The 26,906-nt window shown below is 45.1% G+C and overlaps 1 protein-coding gene across 7 annotated transcripts; it reads left to right on the top strand.

Annotated features, from left to right (window-relative positions):
• Positions 1-26,537, top strand: LOC147891714 (uncharacterized). Of its 7 annotated transcripts, XR_015542491.1 has the most exons (5): positions 1-329; positions 421-496; positions 1,308-1,655; positions 26,148-26,232; positions 26,510-26,537. XR_015542491.1 is itself a non-coding variant. In XM_087388751.1 (3 exons), the coding sequence occupies exons 1-3, from the start codon at positions 35-37 to the stop codon at positions 1,369-1,371; spliced, it is 435 nt and encodes a 144-aa protein (XP_087244877.1). In that variant the 5' UTR covers positions 1-34; the 3' UTR covers positions 1,372-1,850. The 7 variants fall into 7 exon arrangements, 2 of the variants coding, with proteins under 2 accessions (XP_087244877.1, XP_087244879.1); XR_015542490.1 differs by lacking the exon at positions 26,510-26,537 and having other exon boundaries at positions 26,148-26,267; XR_015542493.1 differs by lacking the exon at positions 26,510-26,537 and having other exon boundaries at positions 1,308-1,451.
• The last annotated feature ends 369 nt before the right edge of the window (positions 26,538-26,906 follow it).

Raw genomic sequence — 26,906 nt, 5'->3', positions numbered from 1 at the left:
GGGACCCCTTTGATATTTGCTTCCAATCCCCACGATGGAAGTGCAAGTGTTTGTGCATCCGTTGCGCGAGACAGCCAGAGATGCTCTCATTCTTGCCAGCAGGTCGGGAGTGAATCGCATGTCCGTGCCACACACAGTCGTTGCAGATACGCAGCGCTTCTGCGATTGGCTGATCGATGTGCTTGGTGCCGAGGATGTGCTTGGTGTTCCGAGGAGAGGGCGTTCGGAGGCGGTTTGGTTTCCGGTTGTAGCGGTTCGCATGCTCGATTCATTGATCGATTACATGCACGCTGGCGTCGTGCATGCTCGCGGACCGGAGAAATCCCAAGGTATCGTGGTTTTTAACTCTCTTCTGGTTGTTTGCTTGTGAGATCGGTCTTTGGATCTCACTTTTTTATTGGTTCATTTTGTGTATTACAGGCATAGAACAGCATGAAACACCAGCGGTTGCTAATCTCGCCAGAGGTGATAAATTTTCAGACTCCACTGAAGAAAGGTAAAGATTTCCGACTCTAGCTAATTTCCCCTTCTTGTGGCCTGTCAGAAAGGGCATTCGAGCTGGAATACCGGAACCTGGACAATGTCCACACTTTGCATCAGGCGTTGACGTACATATTGGAGGGGGAAGGTTATGCTCCAGTTGCCGGCCTCTTCCAGTCTAGTGGCTGGGGGAAGACCAGGACGGTGTGTGAATTGTGGCGGCAAGGGGTATGGGTTGTGTATTGTTCGTTTGCATCTGGCAGTGGCTATCCCAAAAGGTCCTGGATTGCAGATTGGTTCTGTGGTTCAAAGCAGAGAGAGAGCTTCAAACTGCTATGGTTGTGAAGGGCTTGAATGCTTTCAAACTGGAGGCCAGCCTGCAGGATCAGCTTAAACAAGTTGTCAAGGCTTCCAGAACTCCATTTTTCCATGACCCCAAGAATGATCTGCACAGCAAGTTACTCTCTCTCCAAGAATGCAAGCTGCAAGAGATGTTCAAAATTGAAGATCTTCTGAATTATGAGTTATGAGAGAAGGCTCGGTTCTAGTGTTGAACATTGTCTTGACACCAACGGCTTTTATAGTGTGGCTATATACTCTACAGAGTGGTTTGTAATCGAACAGGCACACAGAATCTGTAGCCTGCATATAGAAATGATTTTGGAATTTCATTCTAAATAAAGCCATGTTGTAGGTGTTTCTGGTGCTTTCAAAAACATGGTGAATGACAGAATTAGTCAGCTTCATACGAGTATCCTTAAAACTGTAATTGAGTATGAGTATATTACACTGGACATTTTCATTGCTTTATATTTTTCTTCAGACAGGTTGGAGGTTGGACAGTGGCACAAGTACAAACTTGGTGATGCTTATGGTGGTAGCAATCACTAATACACCCACGGAAAAGGCCCTTTTATGACTGCTATATGAACACACTGGAGATGACCGAAAGTCACGAGTCATCATGACAGGTTGGAAGCGTGCTCATTCTTTTCCATAGTGACTTTGATGCAGGCCAGCTCTTAATATAGCATCAATATGTAGGCATCAGTAGCCACATCTGTCCTCCCACTTCCTCTTCAGTTTGTCTCTCCTTTGGTTGCTGAATTCTCTACAAACCAGGGCAGCAACAGTCCACAGCAGAGGCACCTTGGTTCAGATCAGATCCAGGGGTGGTAAGTCCTTTTGATTTTACTGTTCTACAACAGCATGCTGCTGCATTGTATTTCAGTGTTGTTCTACTAAGCCAATGACCACTTTTCTCCTTTTCTCTCCTCTCTATCTCAGGTTTAGATTATAATTCTCTGTCTGCTAGTCATTTGAGAGTAATTTCCTGCACTTTAATTCAGTTGTAAAGAGTCTAGTAATCACAGCGGTATGTTGGGGTAAGTATGATCAAGGGCTTGCTCTATGGTGCATGTGTGCATCTACTTGCTCTATGGTGCATGTGTGCATCTAGGGGAGTCACATGTGTGTTGTAAAGGCACATCAAGTGCTATGATGTGTCTAGTGTGTGACCTAAGTGATGATGTAAGACAAAGGGAATCCCACTGATGTAGGGATTGATTCCCACTGATGTAGGGACTGATTGCCACTATGTAGGGAAGGTATTACATATAAGAGAGTCTTCTCTCTCACAATCTATATAGAGATTTCATTGTGTTCTCACACCTCTTGCAAGATCATTTGTTCTATCCTACGGGATCCTACGATTGGTATCAGAGCTCTAGGTTCTAGATCTAGCCTAGCCTAGCATTAGATGCTTTCTCTAGCCTAAGCCCTAGTTAGGTGCCACATCATCTTCTTCTTCCTCACCTCCATCTTCCACCTTCCCTTCCAAAGTCGATTTTGGAAGTGAGTTCTCTTTAAGCTCGCATTCTCAGCTTCTCATCTTTCAGGAGAGTCTTCCCAAGGGCAGGGCGAATTTGCAGAACAAGCCATATGCGCTATCTCGCCATTTTCGGGGCGGCATTGTCTCAGGAAGCTGCGTCGACCTTCTTCCTGGTTCTCATTGTGGAGAGCAACATTGTCGAATGCCTTCCAGAGGGAGCTGGGCGACATCACGACCTTGCTGCTCATCAAGTCTGAGCTCATTTGGAGCAACATTCGGGTGGATTTCGTCAAAAAACCAGTCCACGGTTCTTCTACAATGCTGGGCGACGTGCTTATCTTCTGTGTGATTCCTTTCTGAGGGTGAAGCTCTACATGTTTACCTTCCTCTCCACTGCAAAACCCCTCTGAATTTCGGCCTCTACATGACGAATTGGAGCAGATTTTCGAGCTGCCTCTTTGGCCATGAAAGCTTGACTATGCTAGTCTAAGTTTGACTTTGGACAGTCAAAGTTTGACTGGTAATTTGACCAAGATTTATTTTCAGTCTGCTATGCTCATTTTCTAGCATATACTTGGTCATCTTTTGCTTAGACATCTTGCATAAATGTTGCTGTATGGTTTGACATTTACTTAAGTCACATAGAGAAATCTAAGTCAAAGTATTCAAGTTGTTACTCTTTGAAGGATTGCTCATATTTCACTTATAAGGCAGTAAACACTGCCCTCGGGTAAGACCTTGCCATGGAAGCTAAGACCTTTTTTGAGAAGTTGGATGGAACTAATTTCCATACTTGGCAAACAAAAGCCAAGTTTATGCTTTTGAAAAAAAAGATATGGAATGTTGTGAATGGAAAGAAGTCTACAAAAGAAAAAGCTAATTGGTTGATCAAAGACAAGGACTACTTCAACAACAAAGGAAATCTGGCTGAAGGAAGAACTCCATCAGCAAATGAAGAAAATGAAGACTATGCTTTTTAGGCACTTTGTCTTTTTTGTTCATTACTTGGTCAAATTTTGAGGTTCTCTGCTTGGAGTAGTACTCCAAAAAGAATATGTTTTGTAAATCACCTCTGGTCACCATATGATGTAGGCCATGTGATATGTGTGTTGAGTATCCCATTTCTGTGAACCACACACCCTTGGGAACCCTTGCTAGCATGAGATCCTAGCCATAGATTTATCCTTGACCACCATGAGATGGCATGAGAAACTATGAGACTAGATGTATCCTTGACACTGCAAGAGGCAATCCCTTGAGGGGGGTTTGTTGGGATAAGTATGATCAAGGGCTTGCTCTATGGTGCGTGTGTGCATCTAGGGGAGTCACATGTGTGTTTGTGTGTGTTGTCAAGGCACATCAAGTGCTATGATGTGCCTAGTGTGTGACCTCAGTGATGATGTAAGACAAAGGGAATCCCACTGATGTAGGGACTGATTGCCACTATGTAGGGAAGGTATTACCTTCTCCCCCTTTCTATAAGAGAGAGTCTTCTCTCTCACAATCTATATAGAGATCTCATTGTGTTCTCACACCTCTTGCAAGATGCATTTGTTCTATCCTACGGGATCCTACACGGTATCCGTGCATTGGTTCAAGCCCAACAGTTGTGTTCTGGAACACAAGAAGTTCGACATCGTGGCATGTCACATGGTTCTCCCCACCAATTACTTACTCCAAAGTGACACAACTTGTTCCAACCTTGCAGCTTATAATTGTACTGTTTGAGCATAATTTGTTTCCTTTTCTCCAAAGAAAAGAAGTAGCAACACAATTGAAGAGAGAGGTCTGTCAAAACTGGAGATCCTTGTAAGTATCCAGAGCAGATTGTAGGCTTTCGTTCAACTCCTGAAACATAGGAAGGTGATGCGGCAGCATATCGCATGATTCTACACACCAATCCATTTCTCCCAAGTTACACACAACAACTTGTGCAATCTTGAACTTACAATTGTAGCCTGATTTGGTTTGAGCTGTTTGAACTTAAAAAATAAGTAGCCATGCAATCGGAGAGAGGTTTGTTTGAAAACTCATTTCCAAACAAGGATGGAGCAGCAAAATTTTACGGAGTTCCTTGCAGGTATCCAAAACACAATGTAGGCTTTGGTTCAACTCCAAGTGAGTCAGATTTAGGTCTAGATTTAAGCCTAGGCTCAAGCCAAAGTCCCGAGTCCCTCAACCCTCTACTTCTAGAGCTCGGGATGTGACAAGCAGGTACAAAGGACAACAAGGGTCCTTCCACAAATAGTGACAAACCTCACAATGTTGTGATGCGTATGGAGACATGCCCCCGGAATGGAAGATACCATTGCACAATGGACAAATTGGACTCTAAGATACTGCAGCAGCGGTCACCCAGTCCTGCTTTCTATGTTTCTTCTCCTCACATATATGTTGTTTTTTGAGGATGTCACTCTTCGAAGAAAGAGATGAAGTGATATGCTGCATGGTGTGGGTCGAATTACTGTGCTGCAGTGCCGAAGCATATGTTGAATGCATGCATAAAGGACACAAGGAACACCAGATATCTTCATATAATTAGAAGTGCTGGCATAAATGCCTGACTAACTGATTGTACATGGATACAAATCAATGTATCATGCGACTGATATACTGCTGATGTGGGATGATGGCCACGGTAGATGTGCCCTGATCTCCATGTTGGAGCTGAGGCAGATGACTACCCACTGAATGTTGTATACTAGCTACTGTTGTTCCCAGATCTACAGTAGATCTGACTAGAAGATGGCTGGATCTGTTCTGGATGTCCAGATCTTAACTATACTATGCTGTTGCAGGTAGGCGCCTCCAAGGGAGGGCTGCACTGCTGCTGGAGGATGCAGGAGGAGAGCAGATCTAATGAGGGACGAGGCAGGGGTTGCAGGCAACCAATTGCTGGAAGCCCTTGCAGCTCTGGGAGATGATGAATGAGGAGGTAGGAGGGCCTATGTACAATGGTAGGTGGTCGGCTGACCTGAATTAACTGGTCGGCCCTTTCTAGAGGGCCGACTGAACATTTTTGGTTGGCCTTCTAGGCTGGCCCTAGCCCATGTCTCGGGCCCTCTCTTGGTCCATGTTTGGCTGCTCCTTTGTCTTGAGTGGCATGCACTTTGATGCTGTATTTTCGCCCTGTTTTGACCTCCGTCAGGAGGTTGTAGCTGATTGTGAGGGCTGAGCTTAGCCAGCCATTGTAGGATTGATGGATATGCTACCCTCACATGCGAATTGCACATGCCAAACGACATTCAATAGGTTACAATGGCATGGAGCATATTGTGTGGTAGAGGTCGGCACCAAGTTCACGGGGTCGGCTCAATTATGGTGGTTAGATTACATCTCTTGCCATCATGAAAACAATTGAAGCACTCTTGTGAACTTCGGTGCATGTGGTGGCAACCTTGCGGCACCTTCATCAAAGGAAGGCTGAAGTCAATTTATTAATCTACTCTACCTTATATGATGTCTTGCCTTATGTTGTTCTCAAGTAGGAGCACTTAGAGATGTTCACTTTAATTCAGTTGTAAAGAGTCTAGTAATCACAGCGGTATCCGTGCTTTGGTTCAAGCCCAACAGTTGTGTTCTGGAACACAGGCAGTTCAACGCCGTGGCATGTCACACGATTCTCCCCACCAATTACTTACTCCAAAGTGACACAACTTGTTCCAACCTTGCAGCTTATAATTGTACTGTTTGAGCATAATTTGTTTCCTTTTCTCCAAAGAAAAGAAGTAGCAACACAACTGAAGAGAGAGGTCTGTCAAAACTGAAGATCCTTGTAAGTATCCAGAGCAGATTGTAGGCTTTCGTTCAACTCCTGAAACATAAGAAGGTGATGCGGCAGCATATCGCATGATTCTACACACCAATCCATTTCTCCCAAGTTACACACACCAACTTGTGCAATCTTGAACTTACAATTGTAGCCTGATTTGGTTTTAAGCTGTTTGAACTTAAATTTCTTTCTTTTTCCCAAGAAAATAAGTAGCAATGCATTTGGAGAGAGGTTTGTTTGAAAACTCATTTCCAAACAAGGATGGAGCAGCAAAATTTTATGGAGTTCCTTGCAGGTATCCAAAGCACAATGTAGGCTTTGGTTCAACTCCAAGTGAGTCAGATTTAGGTCTAGATTCAAGCCTAGGCTCAAGCCAAAGTCCCGAGTCCCTCAACCCTCTACTTCTAGAGCTCGGGATGTGACAAGCAGGTACAAAGGACAACAAGGGTCCTTCCACAAATAGTGACAAACCTCACAATGTTGTGATGCGTATGGAGATATATCCCCGGAACGGAAGATACCATTGCACAGCGGACAAATTGGACTCTAAGATACTGCAGCAGCGGTCACCCAGTCCTGCTCTTATGTTTCTTCTCCTCACATATATGTTGTTTTTTGAGGATGTTACTCTTCGAAGAAAGAGATGAAGAAGTGATATGTTGCATGGTGTGGGCCGAATTACTGTGCTGCAGTGCCAAAGCATATGTTGAATGCATGCATAAAGGGCACAAGGAACACCAGATATCTTCATATAATTACAAGTGCTGGCATAAATGCCTGACTAACTGATTGTACATGGATACAAATCAATGGATCATGCGACTGATATACTGCTGATGTGGGATGATGGCCACGGTAGATGTGCCCTGATCTCCATGTTGGAGCTGAGGCAGATGACTACCCACTGAATGTTGTATACTAGCTACTGTTGTTCCCAGATCTACAGTAGATCTGACTAGCAGATGGCTGGATCTGTTCTGGATGTCCAGATCTTAACTATACTATGCTGTTGCAGGTAGGCGCCTCCAAGGGAGGGCTGCACTGCTGCTGGAGGATGCAGGAGGAGAGCAGATCTAATGAGGGACGAGGCAGGGGGTGCAGGCAACCAATTGCTGGAAGCCCTTGCAGCTCTGGGAGATGACGAATGAGGAGGTAGGAGGGCCTATTCATAGGAGAACAAGGGGGGTACGATGGTAGGTGGTCGGCTGACCTGAATTAACTGGTCGGTCCTTTCTAGAGGGCCGACTGACCATTTTTGGTCGGCCTTCTAGGCTGGCCCTAGCCCATGTCTCGGGCCCTCTCTTGGTCCATGTTTGGCTGCTCCTTTGTCTTGAGTGGCATGCACTTTGATGCTGTATTTTCGCCCTGTTTTGACCTCCGTCAGGAGGTTGTAGCTGATTGTGAGGGCTGAGCTTAGCCAGCCATTGTAGGAATGATGGATACGCTACCCTCACATGGAATTGCACATGCCAGACCACATTCAATGGCATGGGGCATATTGTGTGGTAGAGGTTGGCACCAAGTTCACGGGGTCATAATTAACCTACTCTACCTTATATGATCAGTCTTGCCTTATGTTGTTCTCAAGTAGGAGCACTTAGAGATGTTCATTCATGGGATGTTTCTAGTCAGCCTCCACATCAGGCATGGTCCCATCGGCCTGCGTGCCTTCTCCTGATTTTTACAGCTTGAGCAAATCTCCTCCTTTGCCACTGGTGCCCCATCTGAGCTTGACACTAGAGGTGGTGAGGTAGAGACGGCGTCAGTCATGTCACCAAAAACAGGGGCAATGCTGCATAAATGCCAGAAATTGAGACATCTCAAGCAACGGTTAGGCTGCCCTGTGACAATCATGCATTGGGAGACCAAGCTTGTACATGTATTGATCTCTAACATCTATGGTGACAAGGAAACGTCCTCCACTGCCACCTTGACACGTGGCACTCCTAGGCTCACACAACATCCGCCCACCAAGGAATCCACTAGCGAAGTACCAAAGAGGTGAGTGACCATTTTTTTTCAATGGCTCAATTTCCTTTTTGAAGACGTAATATTTCTTCTTTCTTTCTCTCCCCTCATGGAACACTAGATTACTTTTGGTCATATGGACCCTTGGGGGCTTTTGAAGATGTCAATATATCTTTCACAGCCAAACGAGGATTGGGCCTCTACCAAGATGGATTTGCATATGGCTGTGTTTGTTGTTCCATCTGGCACTTGTTTCTACATTGCTACCTTCCCTTGTGGAAGAAGATTATGTATGCTTTCAAGGGTCCCATAGGCCATTTTTTGGCCTTAGTTGGCCATACACAAATCTAACCAAATGGAATTCTTGTAAAGATCAATCTCCTAAGCTGGAATAGAAGAAGCAAAGATACAAAACAAAATTCAAACTTTAGTGCCATGTGTACATTAAAAATGTTCTCTAATACCATGAAAAAGATAAATAGGGACTTCAGAATCAAAACTTGAGAGTCAGTAGAAAAAGTGTTTGAATACAATGTAAATTTCTAAGGACTTACAAGTTTTTTGTTTTAAGTGGAACGTTCTAGTTTTCTTATTGAAAGGTGGAAGTCGTTCTCACGAAACTTGGATGACTTTATCAATGTAACATGGAAAACCTCTATTTGAAGCTATTTCATTTTTGGTGTTTACAGTAAAGACTGTGCTAAAGATTCTATAACCCTACCTTTGCCACAGAGTCCATAAGGACGTGGGGCGTACTTGGCATGGAGGCCCACTTTTTACATGTGTAGGTTTGCAGTCCCATGGAAGGGGCAGAGTGGTTAGAGTTTCAAGTGTTGGAAATGAGGAGTTGCTTTCTCGTACATTGTGTGTTGTGGATTTAGTCGTAGTGCTTACCCTCCTCCCAATGACCTACTCCCAATCTTGATAATTGTGTGGCAATTGGTTTGTCCCATCATCTTCTTTGCATTGGCATTAGTCAATAGCTCATCCACTAGCCGACCATCTCTCCTCAAGGCCGTCTTTCAAGGGACTTGTAATCATTTGCCCCATTCTTTACCAAGTGCCAGAATCAAGGCTAGCTCACCCTCTTATGGGTGCTTAGTGAGGAAATGCAGCCTTCATTCATCCACATATAGACTTGTGGGATACTTGACTTGATGTTGTCTTATTGTACGAGTGCATCAATGTAGACATTGAATTTCTTTGGAACAATCGATTACATGTTTCTCACCTTTTTTGAAGACTTATGGGACACTTGACCTGACATTGTCTTATCACACGAGTTTATTAATACAGCCATCAAGTTTCTATGTTACACTTGATTGCATCTTTCTAACCTTTTTTGTGTATGTATTTGAAATTCTTGTTCCATGTTTTAGTCATTGAGGAACTTGAGACCTCTCCTTTGTCTTGGATACATGTAATCTATATGCATGTGCCCATTTGGCTGAAGGAGATGTAGGTATATTGTAGGCAAGTGAGGCATACTTTTTGTCTTCTCCTTCACTAGCTGTCCATGCACACCAACTAATTTTGTGACAATACTTCACGCCCTCCACTCGCTCGCATCAGATCGCTCCCATGCATCTGTTGATCTAGCTTCCCCATGTTGCCCCGTTAATCCTTAATGTGATGTTCACCAGCCTTTTCTCCATGCTTGCCCTTGTTGTGCATCTTCTCTTGACTCTTTTCCTTCCAACTACAGGTTACCGTTACTTCCTTGCAACACCATTTATAAAACAACACAATCTAAAACTTAGGGAGTAACCAAAATCATGGAAAATTACCCATATGATTTACAACATGCTGATCAGTCATAGTGTGTTATTGAGCTCATATTGCAAGGGAGTGCCGACTAAGTTGTCAGGGTCGACTTCTTGTTCTATGGGTTGAGGGTTTGGGAGTTCAAGTCATCTTCCAAATATGAGTCCTTTAGGGCCTCTGTGTGAAACCATATCCAACATGCCTCTCCTTCCCCCCATCCGTAGAACAAAGGAAGAAGTAGACTACAACTTCTAGCATTGGGGTTTGGGTTAGGGTGAATATATACAAAAAAATATACTCCACCATGTATGAATATCCCAATAGTGCCCTAATTAGTATCCAAACTATATGAGAGGAGAAAAGGAATCAAAGTAGTTTCAGTAGTAAATTGGAATCTTCAGAATAACCTAAAATACCAGACAATAAGGTGATAATTTTTGTTAAATACATATATACCATCATGTAAGGACAATCCGTCATGAAGGATATATTTGTATTTATACTGCTAAGAAGAAACCCAATGACTTAAACCCATTTCTTGGCAAGATTTATTACAAGGACAAGAACTCAGACTTGGAAATACATAAAAACATAGTAATACAAGAACTTTACATCATAGTGGAGGGGTGAGGAGGACATGGTACCGGTACATCTCACTTGATTAGATGGAAGCTCACTCCTTGGAGAAGATAGAGTAGGCTCCATGTGAGTTTTACCTTGTCCATGTTATTCTCACATTCATATACCCCCCTTGACATTGACTTCATAGGGGTACTAGTCACCCTCTCCCTCTCCTCCTTCCTCCTCCTCCTCCTCCTCCTCCTCCTCCTCCCTCCTCCTCCTCCTCCTCTCTCCTCCTCCTCCCTCCTCCTCCTCCTCTCTCCTCCTCCTCCCTCCTCCTCCTCCCTCCTCTCTCTTCTTTCCTCCATGCTCTTACACCTTCTTCCTCTCCCACTCCTATGCTCCCCTAAACCCTTTGTTCCTCAACCCTTAAAACACCATGATCTACGAGGGAGACGAGTTCTCCACCATGTACTCTATTCTGAACCTCGGAATCTCCTTCTAAACCGTGGAACTCTTTCTAAACCGTGGAACCTCCTTCTGAACCCTGGAACCTCTTTCTGACCTTGGAACCTCCTTCTAAACCCTGGAACCTCCTTCTAAACCCTGGAACCTCCTTCTGAACCTTGGATCCTCCTTCTAACCCTGGACTCCTTCTGAACCTTGGAACCTCCTTCTGAACCTTGGAACCTCTTTCTAACCCTGGAACCTCCTTCTAACCCTTAAACTCCTCCTAAACCCTACAACCCCCAATGAAGGTGAAAGTCTTCATTACCTCAATAAAGAGGATTTATGTTCCTTTTACACATGCATGCACTTTGTTTGCTTACCACACTTAAGCCTACGTCTCTCACCGGAACATGACTCGAGGTCCTAAGCTACACATATACTACAACTGACAATCCCAATATATCTGTAGGTGACAAAAATCCTCAGAACCCTGCAAACATAGAATACCCAGCTCTTCCTACGAGAGCAGTAGGAGAGAGCCAACATTGGGTTATTACCTTAAGAAATTTTCTTTATTTCTTAAATAGAAGCCACATGATATACCATCATGCTAGGTAGTGAACACGAATGCGTAGAGCTTGCAATTTCGATTTTTTGACCTTCAAACCAAGCTATTCATAAAGAGTTACGGCTCAGAAAGTGTTTAGGGTTAAAGCCTAAACCTAAACCCTAAACCTAAAATCAAAACCTATAAAAACCAACTCCACCCCCTCATTCTTCATCTTTCACTTTTTGCCTCCATTCTCTTCTTCATTCCGAGCCCCACGCAAGACACTCCTCCCTCTCCATCAACCACCACCTTACTCCCATGCTCATATTGTAAGTGACTTCGAGCCCATCTCGCAGCGATAACCTAGCCTTCCACCCACCGTCCATTGTTCCACAATAATCCCGTTACATCGAGAAAGACTTGAAGAGTGTTCAGGTGACCACTTCTCCCTCCTTTTCAATTTCCGTCCGTCAAGTTTTTTTTGCTCTTTTTTTTTTCCCCTCCCATCTCCACCACCCCTCCCCCTCCCCCCTCCATCTCCACCACCACCTCCCCCCTCCCCCCTCCATCTTCACCACCACCTCCCCCCTCCCCCTCCATCTCCACCACCACCTCCCCCCTCCCCCTCCCCCTCCATCTCCACCACCACCTCCCCCCTCCCCCTCCCCCTCCCCCCTCCATCTCCACCTCCCCCTCCCCCTCCCCCCTCCCCCTCCATCTCCACCTCCCCCTTCCCCCTCCCCCTCCATCTCCACCTCCCCCTCCCCCTCCCCCCTCCATCTCCACCACCACCTCCCCCCTCCATCTCCACCTCCCCCTCCCCCCTCCCCCTCCCCCTCCACCACCACCTCCCCCTCCCCCCTCCATCTCCACCACCCCCTCCCCCTCTCCCCTCTCCCCTCCATCTCCACCTCCCCCTCCCCCTCCCCCCTCCATCTGCACCTCCCCCTCCATTTCCGCCTCTCCCTCCCCCTCCCATTTCCACCACCCCGACCACCTCCCCCTTTCACTCTCTCTCTTTCTTTCTCTCTCTATCCCTCCCCCTTTCTCTTTGTTATTCTTTCTCTCTCTCTCTCTCTTTCTCTCTCTCTTTACTCTCTCTCTATCCTTCTCTCCCCATCCCCCTCTCTCTCTTTTCTCTCTCCTCTCTTCCCTCTTCCCCCCCCCTCTCTCTCTCACTCTATCCTGTCTCCCCCTCATTCTCTCCCCCACCCCCCCTCTCTCTCTTCCCCTTACCCCTGTCAACCCCCCCCCCCGCCCCCCTCTCTCTCTCTCCCCCACCCCCCCTCTCTCTCTCCCCCTTACCCCCTCTCCCCCACCCCCTCTCTCTCTCTCCCCCTCCTCCTTACCCCTGTCAACCCCACCCCCCCGCCCCACGGCGGTGCTCCGCAGAGTCGCCGCCCCTGCTACCCCCTGGCCGCCCCACTCCCCTGCCCCGTGCCAGCGGCCGAGCCGCCAGTGGCGGTGCCCACGCATGCAACCACCTCCTACCGCCCCTCCGCCTGCGGTGTGGCACCACCGCCCGCCCGCGGCACAGGGCCTCCACCCGATCGCCCCGCCCTACCTCCTCCCACCCCGCGGCGTTGCAAGGCAGCACCGCCCCTCTCCCCCGCACCCCCTCGCCGCCCCCGCTCTCTGTCCCAGCCTGCCCTTGGTGGCGCTGTGTGCACCGCCTCGTGCACCCCGCCCCCGCTCGCCTGCCCCTCTCCCTCTCCCCGCACCCCCTCCATGTAGCCCTGCGCACCCTGCCCCTCTCCCCCTCTCCCCCGCACCCCCTCTCCCCCGTCCTCTCTCCCATCAACCCCTCGCCCCTCTCCCTCGCCCCCCTCTCCTCTCTCCCCTCGCCCTCCCCCCTCTTCGCAACCCCCCCCCTTGCGAAAAACCGTTCCCTCCGCACAAACCCCCCCCCCTCCGGCTGAAAAAATCCCCCCCTGTGTGAAACCACCCCCCCCGGGCACCACCATCGGGAAGCCCCCCCACGGGAACCCAAAAAAAAAAAACCTAAAACTAACCCTGAGTTAGATTTAACCTTAGTTCGGTTAGTATTAACTACAGTTAGGTTAGGATAACTAGGTTAGTTAGTTAACCTCGGTTAGATTAGTTCACATAGGTTAGGTTAGTAATAACTGAAGCTAGGTTAGTTTAGTTAACCCTCAATTAGTTAGACTAGATTCGGTTAGGATTACCCATAGTTAGGTTAGACTAACTCTTTAGTTAGTAACTAACTACAGTTAGTAAACCTCCCAGTTACAGTAACTAGGAGGATCTAGGTAAGTTTCCTTAACTAGAGTCACTTGGTTTCAACCCCTCAGTTGGACCTAAAGTCCATTCACACCACCCTTAGGACACATTCCCCCCCAAAACCAACATTTTACCCCTCCTTTACCCCCTCGTAATTCATCTGTTTGGGACCCAAACTGAACCCCGTTTGAACCCAGATTTCATACACAAAAACACCACACTATGGGGTATTTTGCCAAGCCATTGCACACTATTTCGGCACCCCTAGCACTCGTTCATTTGCACCCCGTGTGGGCCTTATTTTGCACTAATTCACTCGTATTTTCACGCCGTGACCTCCGTTTAACGCTTCGTCTGCACTGGCACATTTCCCTACACACATAGGACAATCTTAGGCACATTATTAACACGAAAATCCCTACACAAACTAACACCATTCTAACTCTCCTAACAACACCACATCCACACCCGCACTTGGGGCAGCGACACCCTTAGCAAATCACTCACAATCTGCATGCAGTTACGTTCCGACCAACGACTTCGACTCCAACGCTGACCACATCTGCATCTAACTCCGCTACAACCATCGCCCATGCCAATCCTCTACCCTAAATCCCCCCCTGGGATTTAACAACTCCCTTTAACTCCTCCACGCCCCAACATGGTTGGACGGCGTCATGACCATGATGGTGATATCGAGCTCAATGCAGAGGCTGACAACTTCTTCAATCACCGAAATCATCACAACAATCAAAGCCGCCGCCCCTTGGGAAAATTGAAACTTCCCAAATATAATGATAGGGGAGACCCAGCTCGCTTCCTCCAGCATTTTGATGCTGCATGTCGAGCACGTGGTGATCAATCCCATGAAACCAAGGTGGCTTGGTTTCCAATGGCATTAACTGATGAGGCATCAGAATGGTACCTCGACCTTCTCGTGGAAGAACACGCCACATGGGACCTACTTCAAACTGAATTGAATTCAAACGACGCTTTCAAATGGAGAGGCTACAAGACGATCCTGCTCTCCAACTCAGCAAGATCGAACAAGGCCGGATAGAAGATGTACGCACATACCTGGGAAAGATGAAGAGATTGATCACCAAATGTGACCCACGCCCAGATGCAAAGTACCTCACAGCATGGTTCATAACAAGTCTAAGAAAGAAAATCCACAAGGATATGAAAAAAATAAGTAGCTATGAAACATTCAATGCTGCTCATGTGGCAGCCATTGACATCGAAGATGGCATGATAGACTCAGACACTAGCAGTGATGACGCTAGATCAAATACACGAGATAAGCGCTCGAAAAAAGGTAAATCAAAGGACACTACTGAAACATCCAATGAAGATCACCTAGAGGCCGTGACCTTGAAGATGAAAGAAGATATGATGTAGGCCATGGATCAAAAACTCCACTTGTCTCAGCCACCAACTCAAACATATCCATGATGAGACAATGTCTGGTGCCCACACTGCTTAAATCATATAGCAAATGAGTGCCCAGTCCTAAGAGCCAAGATCACTGCACAAGCAAATCCACCGCCACGGTTGTGGTGCCATATCTGCGTCGTCGGCGGCCATGATGAGAATAGTTGCATCTTCAACATGCGCAACAATCCGCCTCGACCCCCACAATCCCAAGCGGCACCCATGCCAGTATACAGGCAATTGGCACTTGCACAAGCGCCCCCAGCTCTGAGGCTAAATCCTGTTCCCGTTCGGACACAAGTCCCAAAACTACTTAGGAATCCGAATCCACGACCGTATCCAAGAGCACCAAATTCAGCTCCTCAGGCAGTTTCCATACATCAATTACAAGGCGAGGAAGTAGACTCACTATTTGAGTATGAAGCGGAGTACCCAGTGTACTATGTAAAAGGTGCAAAGGGTCTAATACCGGTTTATGCCAATCAAGTACGACCCAACACATTTCGAGCACCAATCAAGTGTTACGGTTGTGGAGAAAATCATCGGATTGCAGAGTGCCCTCATCATGGTAGCCCAACTACTTTCCAACCACTCTGCAGAGATTGTGGCATAGGACATGCCTGTATGGATTGTCCCATGAAAAATAAGGTCCCAGAACAAATAGAGGTTAAGCCTGACGTCCCCATCGGCATCATTGGGGTGGACCATCAAAGTCTGCGTTCGGTAAGTGTAAAATCACAACCTGTCAATGTAATTACATGCCAACAGAAAGAGGCCACCAAGGACCCTAACATTCCAATCTAACCAAAGCGATTTCTGAAAAAGAAAGCACAAGTGCCTCCACCCTCGCCAAGCAATGAGCAGCCGAGCTCATCCACATCAACTCCCGAGCCTCAAATAAAAGAAGCTCCATACCCGAATGCAGAGGTGGAGAAGGCTCATTTTGAGGTACTTCAGCAATGGGTCCAAAATGGACAAGCTCAATTTGAGGCTAAGAAACAAGCTCAAGACCCAACCCATGACTTGGCCCCACAAATTATTGATACTATACTCGAGCCTTTGTTCCAACAACAGACTCCACAACAGAATGTACCGCCATGTCAACTTGAAGGAGCCGCACTCTCTAGCATCTTGAGTTGCCCTGTGTCAATTCCTATCGGAATCCTCTTATGGAATTGTCCCAATCTCTGGGAGAGTTTCAAAGGATGGATTGAACTCGCAAATCCCCCTCCACCTATGAACGACATTGAAGATATCCCTGTGCGGATGGGTGAGAGAGATGACATACACAACATTACTATGCCTTTGATCCACAAGGCATATAATGAAGTCCAAGCCATAATGGATGGTAGAGCAGGTGTCAATGTCCTATCAAAGGAGCTAGACTACGAAGAATGGGGTCTCCCACCGATGCAAAAGGCTAATTTCAACATACGCCTTGCCGATGATTCACTGGCTAAACCCTTGGGAATAGTGAATGGCGTGTCCACAAGGATCGCAGGAGTCCGCTTTTCCCTTCAATTCACAATCTTGGATCTCCCTAAGAAATCCTATCAAATCTTACTGGGACATCCTTGGTTACGGGAAGCATTAATCCTCCATGACTGGGGAACTGATAGACTGACAATCCAGAATCGAGACATTGCAGTCAGGGTGAATGTGGGGACATAAGCTATTAAACCAATTGTTCCTAGAGCATTGGATGACACATCTTCCACGACAATCTCAAGCAAATCAGCTCCCTTGCAACAGCATGCCATAGCAGGTGACTCACAAAGCAATGTCAATAACTAGATACAAACATTGGCTACCATCGACAACTGCCATTCATTAGATCCCATCTTCTCATAGATAGATGCTAATGCACTACAGGTCGATCCTCCACTGACACATGAAGAACCAATCGATCTAGAGATGCCATTCTTTATGGCTGACCTCGAATGGGATAATGAACCTGAAGAAGGTACCCATACCAATGATGACTTAGATTTTCCTCAGGACCTTGAAACAGAGGCTGTGAATGCTGAAATTGAAGATCAAATCTTTGATAATGACTTAGCCATTCTGCATGCCCTAATGGCAGTCGAGCTCCCAAAAGTTGAACCTCCGCAGTTGAATAATAGTAGAAGATCCCGCAAGAAAGCTGAAGGAGGAAATCACAGAAAAGCCAAGGCCGAGCACTTCAATGAATTTGAACGAGTCCAAACAAGGATTGTCGAATTGTACCTTGCAAAGTCAGCTCCCTCAAAATTAGAACCACTGCCTCTTGAATGGTCCCCTGAGGGACAGGAAGGAGTATGCACAGCAAATGAACCCTTACTTGGAAACACCTTACCAGTGGAAAAGTTACCCCACAGTTCCCAACGTAAGAAGTTTCAGAAATATAAGCCACATGTGCAGATGAAGCTCGATCAAGCGACTTCAGAAAAAGAAAGAAAAGAAGAGCCTAACAAATTAATAAATGCAACTATGCCACCCAGTACACATGAGACATGCCAGCTAGTTCAACTCCATCAGAGGCCGATCTTCGAGAAACTGATAGCATTGGAGAAACTCTAATCTATGAGGGACCGGCAAAAACATGCACAATAAACGTCGCCCTTGAAGGGGAGGAAGAAAAATTGGTTTTCATTGGGAAACAGCTCCGTCAAGAAGATGAAATCAAACTCAAAGAACTCCTAATGGAATACTATGACTGCCTAGCATGGTCATACAAAGACATGAAAGGAATTTCACCAGAAGTGGCAGTACACACAATACCTATAAGGGAAGGTGCTCACCCTAAGGTATGTGGACCTTATCGCACAAATCCTAAATATGGCACCATGGTTTATGACGAGTTGGAAAAACTCCTAGATGCCAGATTCATCTACGAGATAGAGCACATTGATTGGGTTTCACCCATTGTCATTGCGCCTAAATGCAACAAGAAGCTCAGAATATGCGTAAACTTAAAAAATGTGAATGCCGCCACAATTAGGGATCACTATCCCCTACCCTTAACAGAAACAGTGTTGGAAAGGGTGGCAAGATCCAAAATATATAGTTTCTTAGATGGCTTCAGTGGCTATAACCAAGTGCAAATTGCTCTTCAAGACCAATCAAAAACAACATTTGCTACAGAATGGGGTATTTTTGCATATAGAGTCATGCCATTCGGCCTTTGTAATGCCCCGGCCACATTCCAGCGAGTCATGTTCACAGCTTTCAAGTCATTTTTGAATAAGTTTTTACAGGTGTTCTTGGATGATTTGTGCATCCATTCAAACAAACAGGACCACTTCAAATGTCTTGAAGAAGTACTAATCAAATGCAGGGAGTATGGCATCTCCCTAAATCCAACAAAATGCTAGTTCATGGTCACCCACGGAGTTGTTTTGGGACACATCGTCTCTTAACATGGGATTGTAATTGACATGGACAAAGTCAAAATCATCATGGAATTGCCTCCTCCTACAAATTCCAAAGGTGTACAGGTCTTTATGGGACATGCTCGCTACTATAGAAGATTTATATTGCGGTATGCCATGATAGTGAGACCACTTTACAAATTATTAGCGGAGTTCTTATGGACCGAAGAGTGCGACCAAGCCTTTGAGCTTTTAAAGTGGCACCTAATCACAACACCCATCCTTATATCTCCCAATTGGGATACTGATTTTCATGTTCGTACTGATGGATCAAAGTATGCAATTGGGAGTGTGCTTTGTCAACTTGGTGAACATAAGAAAGACTACCCCTTCTACTTTGCCAGTTGACAACTTAATGATGCAGAGATCAACTATACAACCACAGAAAGAGAAGCCCTAGCAATGGTGTATAGTATAAAGAAATTTCGGCACTATCTACTTGCAAATGATTTTGTCTTCTACACCGACCATCAAGCATTGCTTTATCTTGTGAACCATCCGTGTACCACAGGAAGAATAACCAGATGGCTCCTCTTGCTACAAGAACTCAACTTCAAAATCGTGGTCCGCAAAGGTGCCCAACACTACATTGCCGATCACATGTCTCGAGTCAAGACAGGAGAAGAAGCCACTGGAGTAGAAGACAACTTACCAGATGCCACACTATTTCAAATAGATGCTGTTTCAGAATGGCGTCGAGATATCATTGGGTACTTGATGGCAGGAAGACCACCCCCTGACATGAAAGCAGTAGATGCCAGAAAATTGATTCTAAAAGCTGCACCCTATCAACTCATTGCAGGACAGCTGTACAAGATGGGCAAGGACCAGATATTAAGAAGATGTGTAATGCCTCATGAAATCATGCCAATCTTGAGTGAAGTCCATGAATGCATTACAGGAGGACACTTCCAAGGGGAAGCCACAGCAAGAAAAGTTCTCGCAGTAGGCTACTGGTGGCCAACATTGTGGTCAGATGCCTATGAATATGTAAAAGGCTGTGATGTATGCCAACGGACTATTAAACCACAACGCAAAGACTTCAATCCCCTAACACCAATTGTTGCACAATAACAATTTGAAAAATGGGGGATTGACTATGTGGGTCCCATACATCCAGCAGCAAAAGGAACATAGGCACGCTACATCATTGTGGCCACTGATTACTTTACAAAATGGGCTGAAGCTAAAGCAATCAAAAAGGCAGATGCCAGAAGCACATCCAAGAACTCTTGTCTGGCTTCATGGTAATCCATAGAAAAAGCACACCCTACTACCCCCAAGGGAATGTACTAGCAGAATCCACAAACAAAATAATATACATTATCCTCACCAAGGTAGTAGAACCACATCGTTCTGATTGGGCAGAGAAACTGAATGCAGCCTTATGGGCATACAAAACCACATTCAATGTTAGTATAGGGAACACACCTTTTCAATTGGTGTATGGCCTTGAAGCCGTGGTCCCACTCAAATTTGTAATACCAAGTCTATGCATCACAGTACAGGAACGCATGGGTGATCATGAGTCCTTGAAAGAAAGGCTCTATCAGTTGGAAAAGCATACATAGACAAGACTAGTCACCTACCATGCCATGACAACAGAAAAATGCAAAAGAAAGGCATGGTTTGACAGAAACCTTAAAGCTAAATACATCAAGGAAGGCGACTTAGTCCTGTTATACAATGCCAAAGTACACAAGGGAAAACTGAAGTATCTAGGTCAAGGACCATACCGAGTACGAAATATGAATCCCATCGGAGCTGTGCTACTTGAAACATTGGATGGAGTCCAATTCAACACAACAATAAACGGGAGCCGATTGAAGCCGTACTACATCAACACGCAAGCCATCCCCGACAAAAACGAAGATTTGGGAAACCAAGTCTTCCTTAGTTAGGATTAGATTGTATCACGAGCACTCACTTGCATATGTACGTCTTCGCACATATAGGTAGCATCAATCAATTTTACCTAGAGCTCAGAAGTGATGAATGAGTTCTAGCTGCCCTATGAAAATCCCAGCAAAAAAGAGCATATAGTTAGTCCCTACTTAGCTACTAGGTCACGTGCACTCACACGCTTTCACTTAGACACAGAGATGATTGCATGAATAATTGTACCACACACTTTCATTCCACACTCTCAAAGGATGTCCCACACACACACACAGAAAGGTCATACTGGCATGCCAATCGATCTAATGATAGGGTCTGCTGACACAAAGTTTGTCGAAGTACAGTCTCTCCTCACCAAGGGCACACTGATCCATAGGGATGGCATATTGCTTCGCACCATCCTTGACCATCGCCTCAAGGAAGCAGCACACTTCCTATCCACAATCCTGGGAATGAAATACGGCAAGGAATGCTCCCTTCCACTCTGCACATTTGTTTTGCTGAGTAGGAGGCTAAAACAAGACTGGGTCTAGCACATCATCATTTTCTTTACCAAAAAACTTGATGGTTCTTCAGGCCAAAAGTGTAAAATTCCACACTTGTTGGCTATAATCATCAAAAAAGAACTACAAGAAAGAGAAATGACTCTGCCCCAGTCACCAAAACCAATTGAGGAGTTGGACATACCCTTCTCACCAGTATGGGAGCCGTCACCAACTTCTCCAACTATCAGATTGATAAGTGCAGATGCCTTAGCAAAAGTACCTATTCTAGAGGTCAAGATTGGAGAATTGCCCCAAGAAATGCTACAGCTCGGTGCACAACTGCAACCACTAAGTCTCCACCAACAGCACCAACCCAAGCTCGAGACAAGGTCGGCACCCAAACCTGAGGAAAGATCAGCACTAGATCTTGAGCCCACATCAGCACTTGAACCGCCCATCGATGCCATGCTAGTCGATGAGCCACAAGGGGAGCTAGTGCCAGATCAGTAGTATGACTATTGTACACAAGGGACTGAGATGCCATTGGAACAACCTCCCCCAAGTACTACAGAATCATCAGGATGGCTACAGGGGCACCACTTGTATCAGCAATATCACCAGACCTCATCACCGTCTGTCATTCTCCAACATCAAGCTAGCCAAATGATCCAAATGTCAGAACTATTCACTAGCTTGGCCAAGGAAGCATATGCAAGAGAATTGGAAAGGCAGACTGCATCAGAAATCAAAGACCAATTCCAGGCAATTGCCATAGAGGTCAAGGCATTTCGGGCATAGATAGATGAGAAGGAGGTAGAAGAAGTGTGCATGAACCAAGCTCTCTAGGCTCAAGAGAAGGCAGTAAGGGATGTGACCTCCAACCTCCACCAAAGTCAAACATAGCTGACTGCGGTAGTAGAAGCAACGGCAATCCTACAGACCTACTATAACTCCTTGACATCTGCACATGTGCAACAAACAAAGGTAGTGGCACAAGCTCAACTCACTCTCATTCATAAAGAAGAAGAGCTCCAGGATTGCAAAGACAAGCTTGAAGACATGAAACAATCTTTGGCAGTACGTGCCTTCAGCATTGATGAGCTTACAAGGGAATGCCGAATCTTAAAAGACCAACTTACTACTGTTCAAGAGGCCAGCACTTCATAAGCCCAAGTCTTGGACCAATGGTCCAATACCACTGAAGACATTCCTCAACAGGCAAAGGTCACCTTGCAAATGAAAAAGCTTAAGGAGGCATACACAACCATCTACCATCAGTGCAAAGAAAAAATGAATGAGATGCACTCCCAAAAAATAGTCATCTCCAAGCTTAAACTCCAATTGCTAGTGCACAACAATGAGGCATTGGAAGACAACACCAATGACACCCCACTACAATGCACAGCCGTGGTGTACCAAGAGCTTGTGGCCGCTCTACAAGTGGAAGATCACCTCAATGCATGCATGCTTATCCAATGGAAGCAACTCCAAATCAGGATCATATCTGCTCATCCAACAATCAACTGGGAACATTCAATCGGGACTAAAACCTTGCGCATAATTGGCCAAGACTTGTCTGAAGATGAGAAGAATATCTTCTGCCTGTCTACACATGCCGGGTTTTAACACTCAGGACGGATGCTTTCATTGCATGTGTCTACCTCATGGGTAGTCCTCCCCTCAGGGTTATTGCAGGTTTGTTGCCATTGCTACAAAGGCCATCCCTATTAGTGTCAACATGCAAACACAAGCATGCATGCACGTATGTGAGGAGTCTCCCCCTCCTCGTATCATACAAGTTCAAACGTGGTTCTCCCACGCTCCCACCAGATTCACATGCACAAGCTCCAAACCTAAGCTTAGTTTGATAGGTTCCTCATCGCCTGCCCGTTCGATGTAGTCATCCCTGATCTGCAGTCATGAAGCTAAGGTGCAGTCTCCCTAGCTCCCACCTTGCCTCCTTCGATAAGTCTTCCCATATTGTGTGCATAAATCGTGGAAGATAGTCATTTCCCTATGATCTGTAGCCTTCCTGATCCAAGATCAGTTCACATTCCAGGTATGCTTTTTGTCAATGGTTTCTCTCGAAACTGTGGCTAGATATCTAGTCCTTGCATCACAAAGAAACATCAACCCTATCTAATATTGCATATGTTAATTCTCGTTGCATGAATAGGTAGATTTTCAAGTGCATGCATTGATTGACTCAAATGACTTGAATATATTGTGGCTCATCCATATCTCACTTACATTGAGAGAAGACTTCATTTAAAATAGCAAGTTGTGCTCCTATGATGCACATTCAGTGCACTCTCTATTGTTGCCCAACGATTGTCTATGAAGGCTTTCTGAATCAGTTCAAGATGGTCCTCAATCTCTCTCTCTCAGAGCCAAAGCTATAGCACTGTTAGGATCCTTGAAAGGAATAGCAGGAGCAAGTTGAATACCATTGGAGAGTAGATGAATAATGTGGGAGGAGAGGGATCGTTGTTCTTATGCTAGACAGAATGAGGGTAGAAGGTGTAAAACCAGATAGGATCACATTCCTTAGCATTCTTACTGTATGCAATCACACAGGTCCAATGGATAAGGGCCCGACATACTTGGAGGCCATGAGCAAAGACTATGGCATCACTCCAACAATTCCATTGACCACTACGCTTGCATGGTGGACTACCAATTTAGGTCCTTGGCATTTTCACAATTTCCTTAGTGTTGTTGATCCTTCTCACAATACAGCTTTGTGTTGCCTTTTGACTAGATTTGGAGGTTACTGGCATTTAACTAAGGCTTTATGATGGGAGTTTGAATGCTTACAAGTACCGCATCGGGTTCTTGTTCTTATTATTCATATTTTTCAAATAGAAATACTCCTCTAAGAAATTAAAGGCCTATGACCACCTAGGTGAGACTCTGAGTCTCTTGGAGAATCATTCATGCCTCTGTCTCATAAGGTGTGGATTTTAGGGGATTTTGATAAAAGTGAGGGCCCTTAGGTGTGGATAGAACATTGGGTGTTGATGTATGCAGTGAGTTGGGGTCTGACAAGCATTAGGCTGCTAGCATGTTGTTGCCAAATAGATGGATTTTGAGTGCTTTTAGTGGCCTTAAGGCTTTTGGAGCCTTGTTTTGATGTCATTGTAGGGGATGAATTGATGCATGCATGATGTGGTAAGAAGACCAGTAATAGTACCTAATGTGTAGATAGCTTGAGCATCATTTGCAGGTTGTCAGTGGGGTATAACAATGTGAAAGGATGGTTGTTGTAGGTGATGGAGCAGAAACAAAATCTTTTACTCTCAAGATATCCAGCCAATAGAAGAACTCAAGAGACAAATAAAACTCTAATTAAATTGCAGTGATACATGTTGACAAATTTGAGTACAAAACTCCAAGAGAAGGGCTCCCATAAATCACAAAAGATGAGGTGGATGTTGCTCTACAATGTTTCCAAAATAGGTTGCCTAGTTGGTGAACAGGTAAGGGACTCACCTCCACAGTCCTTGCATTCATTAGGTAGGCTGAGAGCATGCAGGGTTGAAGAATCTCAGGCTGAGGAGATGCTGAAGAGGAAGGAACCAGATGGCATCACAAATGAGTGGCAAGATCTGCCTTTTTGTAGGTCAAGGAGGGGCAAATAGATCAGTTGTTTGGCCTCTTTACCTACCATTGGGCTCGCGAGTTATTGATTGACCAAATCAGCCAAAATTGGCTGACCAGTCAGTCAACCCTACTTGTTTGTGCTCATGATTCAGCTCGAGTGGTTAACAAGTACACCATTGATTATGTAATGAGTGCCACCACAGTACTTTAGCCAAAATAGGTTGACCACCTAGTTAACCCTACCTTGTTTGTGCTCATGATCTTGCTTGAGTGGTTAGAAATTATTCCATTAATTATGAAATGAGTGCCATGTTACTTTAAATAGAAGAATCGGTCTATGATTTTAGCTAATTAAAAGCTAATTGTGCCATAGGTTCATGTCATATTCATCTACTATAGGTGGTGTGGTATGCTATTGCTAGGCATGTAGATAGTATGGTATACATGGCTTGCGAGCCCACTGGATAGGACAAAGGAGGGTCAATGCCTTTTGAGATAGGCTAGTAGGTCATGCCAATATCGGGCGTAGCATGTGAATTTGATTGGTAATTAGAGCCACTTGCTGGGCTAGTACATTGGGAAAAGCCAAGATACATGTGGCTAGCACATGCTCAAGTCAATTGGGCAAAGGCATCCCTTTAGAAAAGGGATAAGTCAGTCAACCAAAAAGAGTCCAGGGCAAGCCACTCAAATTGAATTGTAAGGAAATATCTTGTCTAGGCCACTCGAATAGCAAGAGGGTTCAGAACAATACCACATAGGCAGTCAAAAGCTCACCGAGATAGGGACACTTCTAGGGCAGTCATTGGATTGCCAAAGTTGGGGCAGTTAAGACGAGAGCATTAGAGGCACACGAAACAAGCCAGTTGGGATAGCTAGGAGCCAACAATATGATAGCCCGATTATTGTGCTAGTTCAGCCAACTGGTTGGTTGGTTTGCCAGTCAATTGGTTGGTTAGTTTGCCAGCCAACCAAGCCAACCTTCAAACTGTTTGAAGGGGCTTGGTGGCCTTCATTTGGATATCTCTTCTTCTCTAATTGGGGGCTTAGAAACCACATCTTATGCAGTACTTTCTCTTGGCCAAGCAACAGTAATAGCTCACCCGTCTCAGGTAGTTCTCACACTCGAATATAGTACAAATCACCTCAGCTCTTTTACAACCTCTTATATGTAGCATATCGTAGCCTCCATTCAGGCTTTCTTATGCAGAAGATCTCAGCCTCATTATGAAGCAGATTTCAGCCTCCATTCAATATTTATTAGCAGTAGATCTCAGCCTCAGTACTAAGCACATATCATCCTCGACTCAATCCTCATGTAGTAGGTCATAGACTCATGTTGGAGTCAGAGATTGGGATCTACCCTCCTACAATTCACAATCTCTTCTGGGTAGTTGAATTCAACCTTCGTAGGGGCACGTGAAGTCCCATGGATTGTGTGACATTCCTCTTTGTTCTACATTAGAAGTAAAGTAAGAACATGTATTTTTTTGTGGCATTTTACGTGTTTTATCGACAATATATGGTGCATGACAATGCAGGGTTTGTATTCATGGAATCTTAGGATGAAACCATAAACAAAGAGAAGCTGACATTGCGATCAAGGGTGTGATTGGTCGTGTTGTTTTTCAAAGTACACGATTGACTTTATTGTTTGTAATTATCTTTTTTTGTTATAAGATTTCTCTATTGATGGCAGCCTTGATGAAGAAAGCTGCCAAGACCTGTACATCAAGGACTACATGTGTGTATGAACAAGTAGAGGCTGCCAAGGACAATGCAAGGTTTGTATTCATGAAATCTCAGGATGAAACTGTAGTCAAGTGTGTGATTGGTCGTGTTGTTTTGCAAAGTACATGATTGACTTTATCATTTTTCATTATCTTTCTTTATTATAAGATCTCTCTATTGATGGATAAAGAAAGCTGCCAACACCCGTACATCAAGGACTACATGTGACCGCAGATTTTTTTGGTAAACATTACATGACACCGTCCCACAAATTTAGATATTCAAGGTTTATTTGTGATCACATTCTCATGATTTTTTGAATGGTTGTAGGTGTTCAACATGAACTCCAATCGGCCATCAGAAGATTCAGCTCAAAAGAGGGAGATGATTGGGTTTGTGGTACAGCTGGGTGCTTCCAAGAGGGGGATGTTCCACCCATCTCCATCACGTGTCACTTTAAAGTCACACATCAGTTCAACCCAAACATCTACAAGAAACTATTCCAAAATCCTACAATACTTTGAATTTTTAAGATATTTACACACATATTCAGCTTTTCTAAATTGTAACCTAGTACAACTCACGGTGTTAATCGATTATCACATTGCAGCAGGGAAAGTTGGTATTGTTGTTGTTTTTGAGGTTCGAGATCCAAGTGGATGTGCAAGTTGGAAATGCTTCTTGCATAGCTGCTCCAAAGTGTATAAAGAAAGAAGAAAGCTGGAGG

This window comes from Dipteris shenzhenensis, chromosome 17, assembly GCF_047967505.1.
Source record: "Dipteris shenzhenensis isolate YYH24624 ecotype China chromosome 17, Dip_SZ_1.0, whole genome shotgun sequence".
In the NCBI taxonomy this organism is placed as follows: Eukaryota; Viridiplantae; Streptophyta; class Polypodiopsida; order Gleicheniales; family Dipteridaceae; genus Dipteris; species Dipteris shenzhenensis.
The sequence above is the reverse complement of the archived record's forward strand: the minus strand, read 5'-3'. Positions and strand labels throughout refer to the sequence as shown.

Bases quoted from the DNA above. Each gene is read 5' to 3' on its own strand.
- LOC147891714 (XM_087388751.1), top strand. From the start codon at position 35: ATGGAAGTGCAAGTGTTTGTGCATCCGTTGCGCGAGACAGCCAGAGAT. The intron at 330-420 runs GTATCGTGGTTT...TGTGTATTACAG, and splicing joins CGGACCGGAGAAATCCCAAG to GCATAGAACAGCATGAAACA. The intron at 497-1,307 runs GTAAAGATTTCC...TTCTTCAGACAG, and splicing joins TCAGACTCCACTGAAGAAAG to GTTGGAGGTTGGACAGTGGC.